The sequence below is a fragment of the Morone saxatilis genome, unplaced genomic scaffold (assembly GCF_004916995.1).
Source record: "Morone saxatilis isolate NCDOM2014 unplaced genomic scaffold, NCSU_SB_2.0 Contig23, whole genome shotgun sequence".
In the NCBI taxonomy this organism is placed as follows: Eukaryota; Metazoa; Chordata; class Actinopteri; family Moronidae; genus Morone; species Morone saxatilis.
Window position 1 is genome coordinate 11,804,405 of NW_023339796.1, and position 13,895 is coordinate 11,818,299.

Here is a 13,895-nt window from a genome sequence, read left to right on the forward strand (position 1 = left end):
ACTGTCAGATCAGATTGGGTTTGTTGAAAACAAGTCAAACTGTGGGGAAAAAAATACACACAAACACACGCAAAAGAAAGACAACATTGATAATCCAAGTCACTATTGTGCTGAAGGCCTCTAATAAACAGTCTGAGATGAAAGAAGAAGCCTGTGCGAGAAGACAAGTACCTCTGTTGTCCTCCATGTCTTCATCACGGGAGTGCTCTGAGAGGGGGTCTACGGGAGCCTGAAGCACTGCCACACTGTTCTGGTTAATGATTTTCAATTTCAGCTTCGGTTTGGGTTTCCTGCGCCGTGACGCTGTAGCAGACAAGCTTTGGAGCTGGCAAAGCCCTGACTCCGTCAAGCAAACTCCATCCTGGGTGTAGGTCCTCGACAGATCTAAAGAGTCCACAGATGGCTAGAATGAGCATATACTGTATAAACTAAAGTCAAATCACCATCTTGCAGAAAGAAAAACATTCCTTCTTATTTTGAAGCTGTGAACTTACCCATTTCTTTAGCCTTTGTGACAATCTGCGTCATAGTGACAGGCTCAGTGGCGTCTCTGGCCTTGGTCAAAACTGCATCAGTACAGGACACAAAAAAGCCATTTAACACAAACAGCAGACACAGGAGGATCAAAAGTCATGGTGAAGTCTATTCACTCTACAGCAAACGCACAAAAAGAAATAAATAAAAAAAACACATTTAGAGTAATCGCTTTGCTCCAACCTTTAGTGGTCTTGAAAGCTCGGCACATTGTGCAGTCAAAGCTGCTGTCTGCAGCTTTTTCTACATCTTCCTCTGAATGGAGACCCTGACAAGACGCATGGAACCATCTATGGATACAAGAGAAAGTTTAGATGAGGACCAATTATGTAAGAAAGAAAAAAAAGAGAAAGAAATAAAAGTTAAGTTCTCCTGAGCTGGCAGGTTTTGTAGAAACACTGCACACCTGTCACATTGGCGGCACTGCAGAATTGTGGTGCCTTCACTGTAGTCCACCAGGCAGATAGGGCATGTTGCAAGGCTGGCACAAGGGGCACACTGGGTGTAATTATTCTGCCACTCACACCTTAGGCCCGGGGTGGTGGCGCCACACTGGGTACAGGACACACACCTGCAGGAGACAGAGAGGACGGAGGTCACTCTACCCAGGTTACTTCAAAGAGGATAACAAAGATGAACTGTGCTGCAGGAATCCTGTCCACTCACTTCACTGTCCATGAATGCAAATATGAAAGGATTTCCTCCTCATTTGTAATTTTAGAGGAATATTAAATTCAAATTCCATAACAAGACAGTCACTTTACATGCCTTTGTATAGTTGAAAAATAGTTGTTTTTTCATTGTGATTATTTTTGTTAGTTTAGTTTAACAACAAACAACAGTGTTCAATATGTACAACTGATGCATGCTTTTAGGAAACTTAACACAAATTCAATTCCAGTTTAAACAATTGGCTATTAAATTAGATTGCAGTGAAATGAGTTACTCACCATTTGCACTTCCAGCTGTCCTTGGGCACGTTCTGCAGCGGAGGATCCAGGCAGTATGTATGGTAGCTGATGTCGCAGTCATCACACAGCAGCAAACGGCCAGGATCTGTGGCCTGGCCGCATGCCTCGCACACAGTACACTCCAGACAACGCCAGCCTTTACTCAGCACCACTTTGGTAATCTGTGAAAGTAACAATGACACATTCATATGTAGGTCTGTACATGATAGGATGGTATTTCTGCTATGGACTCAGTACTGTACGCGTGATGTACAAACTCCAGAGTAAATGTACCTTTATGCCAACACAGAATGGATGGTAGCACTGGCCGCACTGAGCACAGGCCAGAAGACGGCCCTCTGCACCAAGGCCAAAACTCCCACACACCACGCACATGTCCTAAAAGGAAATAAGACATCATAAGTTACCCTATTTTACTAAGGCAGTTCAGTTAAGATGCTGAAATTCTAAAGCTACAGCTGGAACAACCCCCACAGAGTGTCACTGTCCCAGTAAATATCATTTGATTTTTTATGTTCTATGTTATGTTTTGTTTGTTCAAAACAAAGAAACTAGTCAGCTGGTGTCAGTTTCAGTTAGTCAGAAAGAAAAAAAATCACCACCCTATCACATGGGTATCAATACGTTCTGCATATTCATTCAATGCCACTGGCACTGTAAGTAGCAGCCATTATGTATGTTGTTGCATGCTATCCTGCTAGCCTTTTTTTCTAACCAGGACGATTAAGTGAGCTTTTTCCAGCTCCTGCTTCACATTCACAGCTGAGAACTACAGAGAACAGTCTTCTGAGCACTGACCGACTTCACTCGAGCCATTCAGGGGTTGATGCTTTGATAAGCAGCACCTCGGCTATATTGTTTAACGGCTAAGTCAAACTATAAAGGATTTCAACCTCCTAACCCACACTGTAAACATTATAGTTACAGCTGTCTCTAAAAACGTGATGACAGCAGCTATCATTCACTTTATAGTATGGTTCAGGAACATCACTTTGAAGGCAGAAAGTAAGAAACAATGAAATTTCAATATGATCCTGCGTTATATAACCAACTGCATATCCTGCAGTCAGTTGGCAGTAACTCCACGAGAATTAATGATCTCCAGAGGGAGAGGTCTTTAAGCACAGATTTAATTTCAGGCTATCTAAGAGAATGGAGAAATTCACGGATGAGGACTCAAAATGAAATGCATCTGGAAACTTTAATTTAAAGAATTAAATAAACAAACACCTGTTTTAGCGTGAAACTGTCATTGCTGGAAAATATGACCACGGTATTGTGCATGGCATTCTCCTCCTCCTCCTTGACTTGGTATGGTGTTTCTATTGTGGTGATCTGGAGATCAGAGAGGAAAATAAAAAAACACAAAATAAACAGTGTGAAGACATAATTATCATAAATCATCAACATATCATAGATCTACCATCTGGTCATAGGAGTTAATATGACTAGGCAGGATACACTAACTACAGAGAAATAGTTAGCATCATCTTATATTTTCTACATACAAGCTGGGTCATCTTAGTTTTATTTATTATTTATTTTAACTCCGTATATATTTCTCTGTTTCTCGACATCACTGTAAATAAGGGAAACCTCAATGATTCTCGATACTTAAATAAAAAGGTTTTGAATTCAATTATTTGGAGGTATTGAAGAACTGGCCCTAACAAAATGTGCAGCCTTTACCACAATATGAAACTGTTCTCTCTGTCAATACCATTAATGCTGCTTACAATACATCAGCCATGTCTTCATCTGGATGGAAAACAAACACTGCTTTCCACATTGTGCATTATTTTCCAAAGATGTTGAGATGTCATCCAGCTGACAGCACATACCCCAGGGTTGATGCTCGGACTTGCTCCATTCTTGCCTCTGGCCCTGCCACGTCCAGCTCTACCTGACAGACCAGCCCCTCTGGGCCTCCTCCTCCCAGGGAAGCCTGAGCCTCGACCCTGTGGAGGCAAGTCGAAAATCAGAAAATGTGCAGTGTGGCACCTGAAGGGTGGATATAGACACGCTGTAGACGAAAATGGGCCACTCCTCATCTTACAAACCAAAATGGGCAGACGCATGCTCCACTTGTTTGCAACAGTTAATTTCTCTCGCTGAATTGCTCAAGTCATAGTTTTCTCGCGGACAGAAAGATTTCAGCCCCTCCACTGTCGGCTTTTAGTTCTGTATATATTCTTGCCTGCGCAGACTGCATAACAGGAAGAGGGCCTTGTTCATCCAGTTCTCGAGAGGTAAATTCATTCTGCAGTGTTGTTTGTATGGATGCAAGCCACTACAAGTACAGCCTGCATTCAAGTATGTATGTTGGCACTGATATGGCTTCATAATTATGTGTTTTAATTAAGGGGACGTTTGAACATCATGCAAATGTTCAACGAGAAGACAAAAAATAAATCAATCAACCGGTTTCTTGACAACTCTTGGAAATTACTGATAATTGAGAGGTACTCTACAGTTTCTGCCAGATACCCAGCAAGTGAGAGAAGTGAGGAAAGGCTCTGAGCTGTTGTTTTAGCAAAGCGAGTTCCACTGTGCCCATGGCACAGCTCCGACAGGAGGCCTCTGCCTAATCATGACTGTCAAACTTAAGTGTAAATGAACCTTCCAGCACCTGCCCCGAAATCCCTTCCCATTTACCCCACATTTGACACTGATCCCAAACCACGGCTCCTCCCCATCCACTGTGCCTCCTGACAGACACACTGCACCATGGTGTTCAACCTGGACTGGACCCCTGCCACAACGTATAAATTAACCCTCACCCAGCTTTGCTAAGGGTAATGACTGTTACCGTGGCAACCAACTGCCACAGACTTTTCACTGTGTGACTGTATTTCAAAAGAATAAAAACTAAAAAAACAGGTTTGAATAAGAGAAGTAAAGAGCATAGCAGAGCACGGCTGACAAAGAGTAAACAGAAAATTAACTCAAATATTTGTGCAGACTGTATGTCTCATTACACCATACCCTTGATCTCTCAATTAAACTGCAAAGCCAACAAAACCCACAGTCAATATAGCCATATCCTTCAGTTCCACTTCATAAAGTCATTAGCTTAGCCATTTGTTTATGAATCTCCCATTCTCACTGTTAAGGTGGTGGTAACCATTAGTGCAGGCTACAATATACAGCACAGTGACATTCAGGAACACTCGAGGAGTGTGCGTCACTAGGGTAAACAGAGGGCTAACAGAGGGCAGCTGCTGCCCTGCCATCTCTGGTGAGCCACAGTATTTACCACTCTGATGCTCCAGCCGGGGCTGCCAGAGGACTGCCTGGTCTTTGGGACGTCCCACCCCTCTGGCTGGTCTGGCGACCAGGACAAGGGGGAGCTCACACTGCTATGGGGGCTCCATGCACCCTAAGGTAAGGGAGGGCGGGTGAGAGGGTGAGAGAGTGAGAGAGAGGGAGGGAGGAGGGCGACAAAATGCAGCAACTTAAAAACAAAGCCAGCGAAGAACAAAACATACAAAGAAAGATGTTAGAGAGATGTGGTGAGCTTGTAATGTAGCCATTTGGGAAGTACTCATATACATCCATCTATGCAGAGCTATAGTATTAGAAAGCATCTGAAGTGCCAAAATATGAACAGGATAAGTTATTAGGTTATGTTCTGTGTTAAAGCCAATCCTTCATGCGTATGAGTTTAAGAGGCATGTTACTAAAAGACTGTCTGTAAAGGCAAAACTAGAGAGCACAATTGTGTTAGTAGCATTGCATACAGCACAAATTTGTCAGGACATCATTGCATACAGCAGGAAAAAGGCCCTGCAACTTTTTGCCATGACAACAGTTTATGTTTAGCATGTTGACAAAACAACGGGAATTGCGTCAGCACGGCAGCACATCAGCGCATCACACAAAAGCATGCTGGACTAAAGGGAAACAACTTTTACATTTCTGGAATAGATTTCCCCAGGCCTCGTGTAACAAATTAGTTTGAGCAATATAATGTGTATTTAAGAGATGGGGATGTATCTGAGAAAAAAAAAAACACATTTTGCAAACTAAATTAGTCTACCCTCACCAGCATCATTCATAATATATTATAGCCATGGGTGTAATTCAATTCCCATTATTATTTGTCTGGGAGAGTCTACACTCAGTGTTAACGACATTAGTGCACTAATATTAGGAGATTATTTTTCATGCACTGGTGACCCACTGCTGTTGATGGTGTAATATGGAGAGAACTAGGGCGTGGTAAGGGTCACTGTAATTTGTAACTCAATGGGACAATAACGTGGTACATGTTTGTAATGTGGACATGAGATGAAGACTGATGAAAATGCCACTGAGGTGGAATATGGTTAGGACTAAAAGGTATTTTAGCCATAAAAAAAAAAATATAACTCCTACTGACATTAATACTTCAACTGACTTCTGCATGAATACTGTGACTAACTAGTCATATAGTGCACACACACACACGGGAAGAGGGCAGTTAAGACAAAGCATCAATCGCCACGCTGTCCTCCTGCTATGCTTGCTTAGTGTGCTGGAAGGTATGAGTCGACTGAGGGGAAAAAATTAAAAACATAACTGAAAAACATATCCTGAACTATACAAGCTGCTTCAACCAACCGAGTGCCCATCTTCATAGAGCAGAGCCCGCAGGACACTTACACACAAGTCATTTAGGAGTACACGAGGTATGAGCACCAAATATTAGCCTACGCTCCAGGGGCTTATTACATGGGCTTAGGACAGTGAAAAAGGCAGAAAGAGCCAGACAGTGACACAAAGCGAGCCAGTGGTCTTCTGTGACATGATATCCAGGTTCTTACCTGCTTCACTCGTGGCCTCCCAGGAGAAAACTTCCTCTTGGTGATGGCTGGCTTTCCCATTCCAATCTTAGGGGTGAGTGGTATAAGTGTGGTGGTGGGTAATACACTGATGTGGTCACCCAGTGAAGGTAGGACCTGGGTCTGGGGTGGTTCTCTGGGAGACGTCCCTCGGCCCAGAGGGGAGGAGTGGGAAGGAGAGGAAACCATTTCTGCCAACCTTTCCACTGATGTCTTCAGTGGTTTCTCCTCTGAAGACAGGCTAGAAAGTGACAGATTAGCTTTGCTCTCTGGTGTAGTGTACATCTCCTCTGATGTACTGGAGGCTGAGGGCTTAACAGTCTCTGCCAGGTTCCTGTGAAAAATACCCTCACTCCTCTCCTTGTGAGGTTCTTTTGGAGCAGTTTCCAAGAAAGAAGCCCCGACTACATCCATACTCAAAGGCTGGGGTAGTGAGACCTCCATTGGTTGGTCTGTGAAAGGTACTGATACAGTACTTGGTTCTTTGGTGGTTGAGATGATGGCCTTAAAATCCTTTGTGCTGGGGTTGGCCATGCCCTCCTCAGGGCAGGCCTCTGTCTTTGCTGGTTTGATTTGTAATGTAGTATCCTGTGTCTGTAGTGACTCCATAGAGAGCTGGGGTGGAAAAGACTCTTGGCTGAAAGTCGCTGAAGATGCAGGACTCTCTATAGATGTAAGCTGGGCTCGTGCTGCTGGTTTTGTTTCTGTAGGAGGAAATACACAGTGGTCATCAACATATTATTTAGAGCACGCACCTCATTAACAGATGAAAAAAAGGAATTGGAAACCAATACATGTTAGTTATGTTAATAGATTTCAAGGGATTAACATCACATCACATATCATACTACAACAGCAACCACTGTGATATTAATGAAAATCAATATGAGGCCCCACAGTTAAGATTCAGCACTAAATGAATAGGCTGTGTGTACAAACCTGGTTTTAATTCTGTTAGGGTTTTGTTGACAGAAGGTTCAGTAACCTGCCTCTCGACAACGTCTGCTCCCACTGAGACTTCTACAACAGAAGATTCATAATCAGAGATAATATTTTAAAAAAAAAGAGATTTGTTCATTAACAGAGTTAATTAGTCTGGAGAGATTTTGAAGACATTATGATAAAAACAGTGGACCATAGGGTGAAACTGAGGGAAAAGATTTGCATCAATTCTACCCATTATTTCAAATCTAATGGTAAAACAATCCCTGAGTCATAGAAACTCCTCTTCCTTTCCACTTTCCTATTCTATGAAGATAGGTGATCACATGCGATAATCCATTCAACACATAAAAACCTTGTGCTGCAGATTAACAATTATCTCTTGAACCAATGAATAGAAAAGGGAATTTTATATGGTTCAATATTAGCACGAGTTAAAAAACGTATACATTATAAATGAAACATTCGTTTCAATGCTTGGATTTAATGAAATGTTGCATAAGCCCTTAAACAGATGTCATATTAGTTTTACTGAAAAGGGGTGGCTTTCAAGTAAAAGGCAGTCACAATGCATAAAGAGACGACAAGGCAAGTCTTTATCATAGGCTACACTTTAGCATTAATCTAGTGTATCCTCCCTTCTCTTTCCACTTGGTTTTGTATTTAAAACATCAATGAATTTGACTAGTCTGGTATGAATAGAACTAGTCATTCTTGGCTATCAGGCATCCACACATAAAGCCAATATTCTGCCATGCAGACTCTGACCGTACAGATAGCCTAGTCTTAACGAGGCACCCACCATTTCAATCCACAAGTTCCCATGTCACACTGATCCTGACACACACATGCACCTGCTAAGCATCTCTGCCAGGGAAGGGAGTAACCATGACAACCAACATCCCAGGGTCTGTGTGCTCTGGGCTCATGACTGTGCAGCTTGCAGGTGCTCATCCGGTGCCGATGCCAGAAAGTCAATTAGGAGATGGGCCTCCAACCATCTCCAGCCTTCAACTATTGACCAAGCTGAACACACATTCTCATTCATATTAACACCCTACTTCCTATATCTCCTACAGTGAATGAGGTGATGGTTGAGATAAACACACAGCTTTGATTAATGCAGCAGAGGCCTAAAGGCAGGTCGAACTTGCAGTCACAGAATGGATCTAACAGCATCTGTCAGTTGAATCATGGTAAGCCTGCTGTTAAACCCTGAGTGGTGGAGAATCCTGGCAGGTGATAAACAGTTCCAGTTAATGACTTTAATTACATTACATTACATGTGTGGGCAGTTGGCAGCATTGTCATGTCAAAGCCAAAACAATAAGTTAAAAAAAAAAAATCTGCAAATATAAGTAAAATATCAGCTAATTATTAAAATGCTTCCCCTATTATTTGGTACAGGATTATCAAATACGCTGCAAAAAACAGTCCAATTCAAGAGGCTAAAACCCTAAATCCCCAAAAATATGTCTTGAAAACAACAAGTAAAGGTTGATTCAATCTTATTTTGAGGCGCTTAGCATAAACATCCTAAAGCTCCTCCCAAATCAATACACAGATCACATGTACACTCGTCTTTAAACCCACCGGGGGAGAAACATCGCTAGCAAAATCCAATGATGAAGCAGTTCATGACCACAGGAAAAAGCTAGTAAAATGTGAGCGCATGTGCACGGTGAGCAGAGCGAGCAAGCTGTGCGAGCAGTCATGAATGAGCCAGCGTAGCTCCAAGGCAGGTTTGCAGACTGGGGATCTAATATCATCACCATCATGCTACTCCTATCCAGTCTCTCCTGCCAGTGGAGTCTGCTGTCTAGACAGAGTGGGCAGCATCCCGAGCTCACCGTTAATTTCCCTGATACTCCACTGCACGCTGGACTCACGCGGACCAGAGTGGAGATGAAGCCCTGAGCTTCATATAAGCAGGTAACAGCATCATGTAACTCAAGTGTTGCTGCCTGCGCCACAGCAAATCATAGAAGCAACGTGACCAGCAGAAACAATAGACAGCTGTTGTGAATGATGGGGTTTACAGGGGGGGATGGTGCCTCAGCTACTAAATGGCATGTAGCTAGAAAATCTCATATGCCAGAAAGAATTAGGCCCAGGTCAAGTGTCTTTGAGTTTGAGTTAAAGTTCATGTCACGTCCCAAGTCTTCATATTGGTTATGACTTGAAAACAATATGGCCATTTCAAGAAATGTCACTGTAGATTAGTTATGATATATTTAGTTACTCTCTTAGGGCATAAAATGAACCACAATTAAACAACAGTTCTTCTGTTGGTGTTAAAACCCTGAAAGCAACGGCCATAACTTATAGTCTGAGTCCCAATGAAGCTCCTTCATGACCGACAAAGCTTGTTGTGCTTTGATTTACTGCCACACACCTGTTGCTGCCAAGCATGTACATAGACACATGATAAACATTAGACATGGTCACAGCGCCTCAGCAACCTCTCCCTCCGTTAAGTAGTATTGACAAGTCTGGATTAGTCTGAGCTTTATAAAGACGAACTGCAAGTCAAATGTAAAGTGGTCAGTATGATTAACCAATTCAATAGCCCATCTTTGCCTCAAGTTCCACAGTGTAGTCTAACTCTGAAATTTAAAAAAATAAGTGCTAACAAGTCTCAATTTTTCATTTATATAGACTGACAACGTATAGTATCTCCCCGGGAAACAAGAGGAGGAAACAAAGTACTTTTAATTTTCAAAACAGAGTTACAAAGACAATGGAGTCGCTTTAATCTGTCACTACTAGGACACCATCTGGTTATTGGCGAGTCCTCTGAAAATACGCTAAATAAAAGAGGGGGTGCCTCTCTCTGGTCTTAGTCCAAACAACTCCCAATCCTTTCATCTGTAACAACTGTGATGTTCAAAACTTCATCAGTGCTGACACTGCAGACAAATTTCATGTTGCATGGCCAAAACTTTCAACTGCTTCTGCATGGCTAGGGATTGAATGAATGAACCATGAACTACAAAGATTCACTTTAATTTTCAAATCGTATAACCTGGTGCTTGTGTGTATGATTTAACATGAGTTACACTCCTTGGCTCTACCTTGAAATAACAAGATATGATTAATATGCTGATAAGACAGATTGGATTCTCAGGAGGGACACTTGGGCATAGAGGAAAATAAAGACTTCAAGTTAAGACAAGGAAAGAGATCAGAGCAGTTATCTTCCTTTGTATATCTAACCTTTTTGGAACAAAGACCCACCAGGCTTCTGGGCTGACGTGGCCAGCTTCTCCTCCTGGACGGTAGCCTGAACAGGCTCTGGATCTGAGTGCAATGGAACAGCGAGTAATTCCGGTTTGGGGTCATTGTGCATTTCAGGAGGCAGCTGAGTGCCAGGTTCTAGGTCCATGTGCTTTTTAGCCAGCTGTAGGCCAGTCTCAGAGTCTGTGTGCATGGAGGCTGGCTGAGGGCTGAGCTCTGGGCCGGTGTCCATATCCTCTGCCTGTAGTGGCTGCTCTGCAGCAGGAGACCTGCAGTTGGAGCAAACATAGTCCTCTCTGGGGTAGATTTCTGCTTGGCCTGAGTTCTGACGCTCACACTCCAGGTGTAGCCATCTGAAAGGAGTGCACAGGAATGTTAAAGGATTGTTCAACAGGGATTTCTGTGAAACACTAATTGGAGACATATTTATTACTGTGGTTTTCCTAGTATTTCCTTAGTGTTACCAGGGAACATAAATTTGCCACAGGAATTAAAAAAAAAAAAAAAAAAGGACAAAAAAATAAATGCGTAGCATATAAAGTATTTAAGTAATAAACTTATGTTCCTTACCTCTTACAAGTGTGGCAGAAGAGTATGTCTTTGTGATGCTCAGGGTCCAGGATGCAGGCACACATAGGACAGCACAGAGCAGGGTCCTGGTTTTGGATGCAGTTCTCACACAGCAGGCTGGTGTGGTGCCATTGCCTGCTGGTTCGTGTTCCACATTGGATGCATACTCTGCAGTTCTGAGGAGAAAAGGAGACCCGATGCAGTATGAATACAGTGTTTCTGCTATAAAGATTTTGCACTTAAGTCATGGAATAGGGAACAAGTATGAAACTGGTCCAGGCCCACAACAAATGTGCCTATTTTAAAGACCATGACTCTCTTCCAGGAAAATTAGAGTTAGAACTAGGGAATATGACTAAAAAAATAACATAACATCTGCATAACACCAAGCCTTGGTGGAATGGATTTACAAGGTAATTTTATAATCAGAAGGATCATTTAGACTAATCCGTTTTTAATAAATACTAGTAGGGTTACACATTATTAAGCTTTATAACTTTAAAAATTCTTTGAGATTTAAAAAAAAAAAAAAAAACTTTTAAAACATTGGCATCAAATTAATGAGCTTCTGGCTACATAGCTGCATGACTGACTGCAACGCACTGCCAAGTAGTGTTACAAAATCACTGAAATCAAAGCAGGCTGCTAATAAAACATGGAGCACATCTGAGAACTTTTTAAAAAGATCAGTATCAGCTATACTGTATAAAGCCCATTCTATTCGCAATCTTTTGTCAGTAAAGTCCTGATGCTTTTTAAAAATGACTGGAACTATGTCGTTGAGCACAGAGTCAGTGACAAGAGCCACAAAGCAAATAAAGGGCAAACATTTCTGATGAAATATCCTCATTGACAGCATGCAGCAACAAGCAGAGCTGCTTGGAGTAAAAAAATAAATAAAAAAGTGGCATGTAATTCAGCACCATGCCTCTTAAGTGCTGCTCTTCATTTAAACTGTTTTTCTCATGCTGGGAGTGAAGAGAGGCCGCCCAAATTTTTACAAAACCTTTTCACATCTTAAGTCAAGATAAATTAAGAAAAAAGAAAAAAGACATTAAAAGGAAATCCATGATGAGGACTATTTTTGCTTAGCCCATTTTGTGTTAACTTATTCAGCTTTCAAACATAATTAAATAGGTTTATAGAATTTGAATGTACGGCTACTTTAGCAGTTATATGATGAATGCCAAAATTGCAAAAATCATTGGGATATGGGGAAAAGGTCAATGGAAACCCTTATGACATTTTGGTCTTCAATAAACTATATTATTTTTTAAGATTATAGGGATTCAACACAGTGATGTTCATTTACAATTCTCTTATTTTCCACAAGACAAGTTTTCTTCCTAAAAAGTGCACCAGTACTTGCTGTCTTGCCTTGCCATTCTCTGTCATTCATATACAATAAACAACATCAAGAAGAACATGACAGAGCACTGAAACTGGAACAATGACTTGATCTCTACTTCAGCAAGACGATTACACTCAGAACAAAACTATCACATGAGTGGGAACGGGTCGGTGGTGTGCGCCCAGAAGAAGCAAGTGGCAAGGATATGTGTGGGTTGTGTTCCTCCTGTGCTGAGTCAGACAGAGAAGACAAGTGTGAAGACCTTTCATCACCTGCTGGCTGTACTGCCCGTAGCCTCCACCGACCGCTGCAGAAAATTGCGTGGTGTGTTAACCAGCTGTCTGAGTGACAAGCACAGCATTTACGCTGCTTGAGAATAAAGGGCGGGGCTGCACCGAAGGTTGCGTGTCACATTTACACACATACACACTGCGTTATCTTACAGCACTGTGACTGAACTCAAGCCTGTAAAAGATCAGACGATCTGAGTCATTTCTTAACCACAGGAAGCGCAAATACAAACCACCAAGAAGTCATATTCTTGTGGGTGGTAGACATTTTACTTTGTGCCAGCAAAGATTCAAATCATATTTTTTCCATTGAATATTACAGTCCACACATACTGGGATGTGAAATGGAATTTGATACAAAATTACACCCGGTGGAAACAAGCTCGACATCAAGTACAAAAGGTTGGCACTTCAATTAAAAGAAAACATTTAAAACATTTTTACATACCAGCCAGAATAACCCTTGTTTTATGTCATCTAAAATAAACCATCCAGCATCATATGAGGGCTTTCCTACCTTACATCTCCATCCGTTTGTGGGAAGAGAGTCCATAGCAGGTTGCAGACAGAAGGTATGGTAGCCTTTGTCACACATGTCACACACCAGCATTTTAGTGTCCTCTCCTGGGTTCCTACAAAGAGAGAGAGAAGATTGTTTGAAAGGGGGTGGGGGGTTTTTGGTACAGTTGAGCATATGCTTCCTTTTGATACTCCAAACCAGGCAAAAAAAATCAGGTGTATTATTTAAGACATTTTCATCCTTTATTTGAACTGATCTGTTGTTTCTTCAATACTAGATCTCAGTTTTACAGAAAATATCAATTCCATTTGTTATCCTGTTAATGAATCGAGGACTGCATGAATCAGATGATAGAACCAGCATTATATTGCTCCCTGTTCATATTATTCAGGAAATGGAGGAAGAATTGTTTGCTTTTATTGCCAACAATATACTTCTAAACAACCAAAACAACACAATCGTCATTCACAAAAAAAAAAAAAAACCTGAAGTGAGAAGCAAGAAGACTGGCTGAGCACATTGACTGTCCCTTACTGACTGACTGACAACCCATTGTTGATAAACACAAACACAAGATGAGGCCTGCAGCTATGGGTAGGCGAGGACATGTAGCAAGTTGTCCTGATATGTTGCATCTGTCCTAGGTTTCTGCCTGTT

At 41.8% G+C, this 13,895-nt stretch overlaps 1 protein-coding gene across 8 annotated transcripts in view; it reads right to left on the minus strand.

Moving 5' to 3' along the window:
* kmt2cb (lysine (K)-specific methyltransferase 2Cb) overlaps window positions 1–13,895 on the minus strand; it is a 64,000-nt gene that overhangs the window by 29,637 nt on the left and 20,468 nt on the right. For 6 of the 8 annotated variants that reach the window (XM_035671431.1, XM_035671432.1, XM_035671433.1 and 3 more), the window contains exons 10-23: window positions 13,236–13,350; window positions 11,078–11,253; window positions 10,487–10,860; window positions 7,268–7,348; window positions 6,311–7,032; window positions 4,762–4,884; window positions 3,347–3,463; window positions 2,736–2,840; window positions 1,779–1,883; window positions 1,485–1,666; window positions 941–1,105; window positions 718–824; window positions 495–566; window positions 172–384 (exon numbers count right to left, since the gene is read on the minus strand). In XM_035671431.1, coding sequence (XP_035527324.1) covers window positions 172–384; window positions 495–566; window positions 718–824; window positions 941–1,105; window positions 1,485–1,666; window positions 1,779–1,883; window positions 2,736–2,840; window positions 3,347–3,463; window positions 4,762–4,884; window positions 6,311–7,032; window positions 7,268–7,348; window positions 10,487–10,860; window positions 11,078–11,253; window positions 13,236–13,350 — 2,657 coding nt within the window. The remainder of the gene's footprint in view (window positions 1–171; window positions 385–494; window positions 567–717; window positions 825–940; window positions 1,106–1,484; window positions 1,667–1,778; window positions 1,884–2,735; window positions 2,841–3,346; window positions 3,464–4,761; window positions 4,885–6,310; window positions 7,033–7,267; window positions 7,349–10,486; window positions 10,861–11,077; window positions 11,254–13,235; window positions 13,351–13,895) is intronic. The other 2 variants (XM_035671429.1, XM_035671434.1) reach the window with 2 other exon arrangements.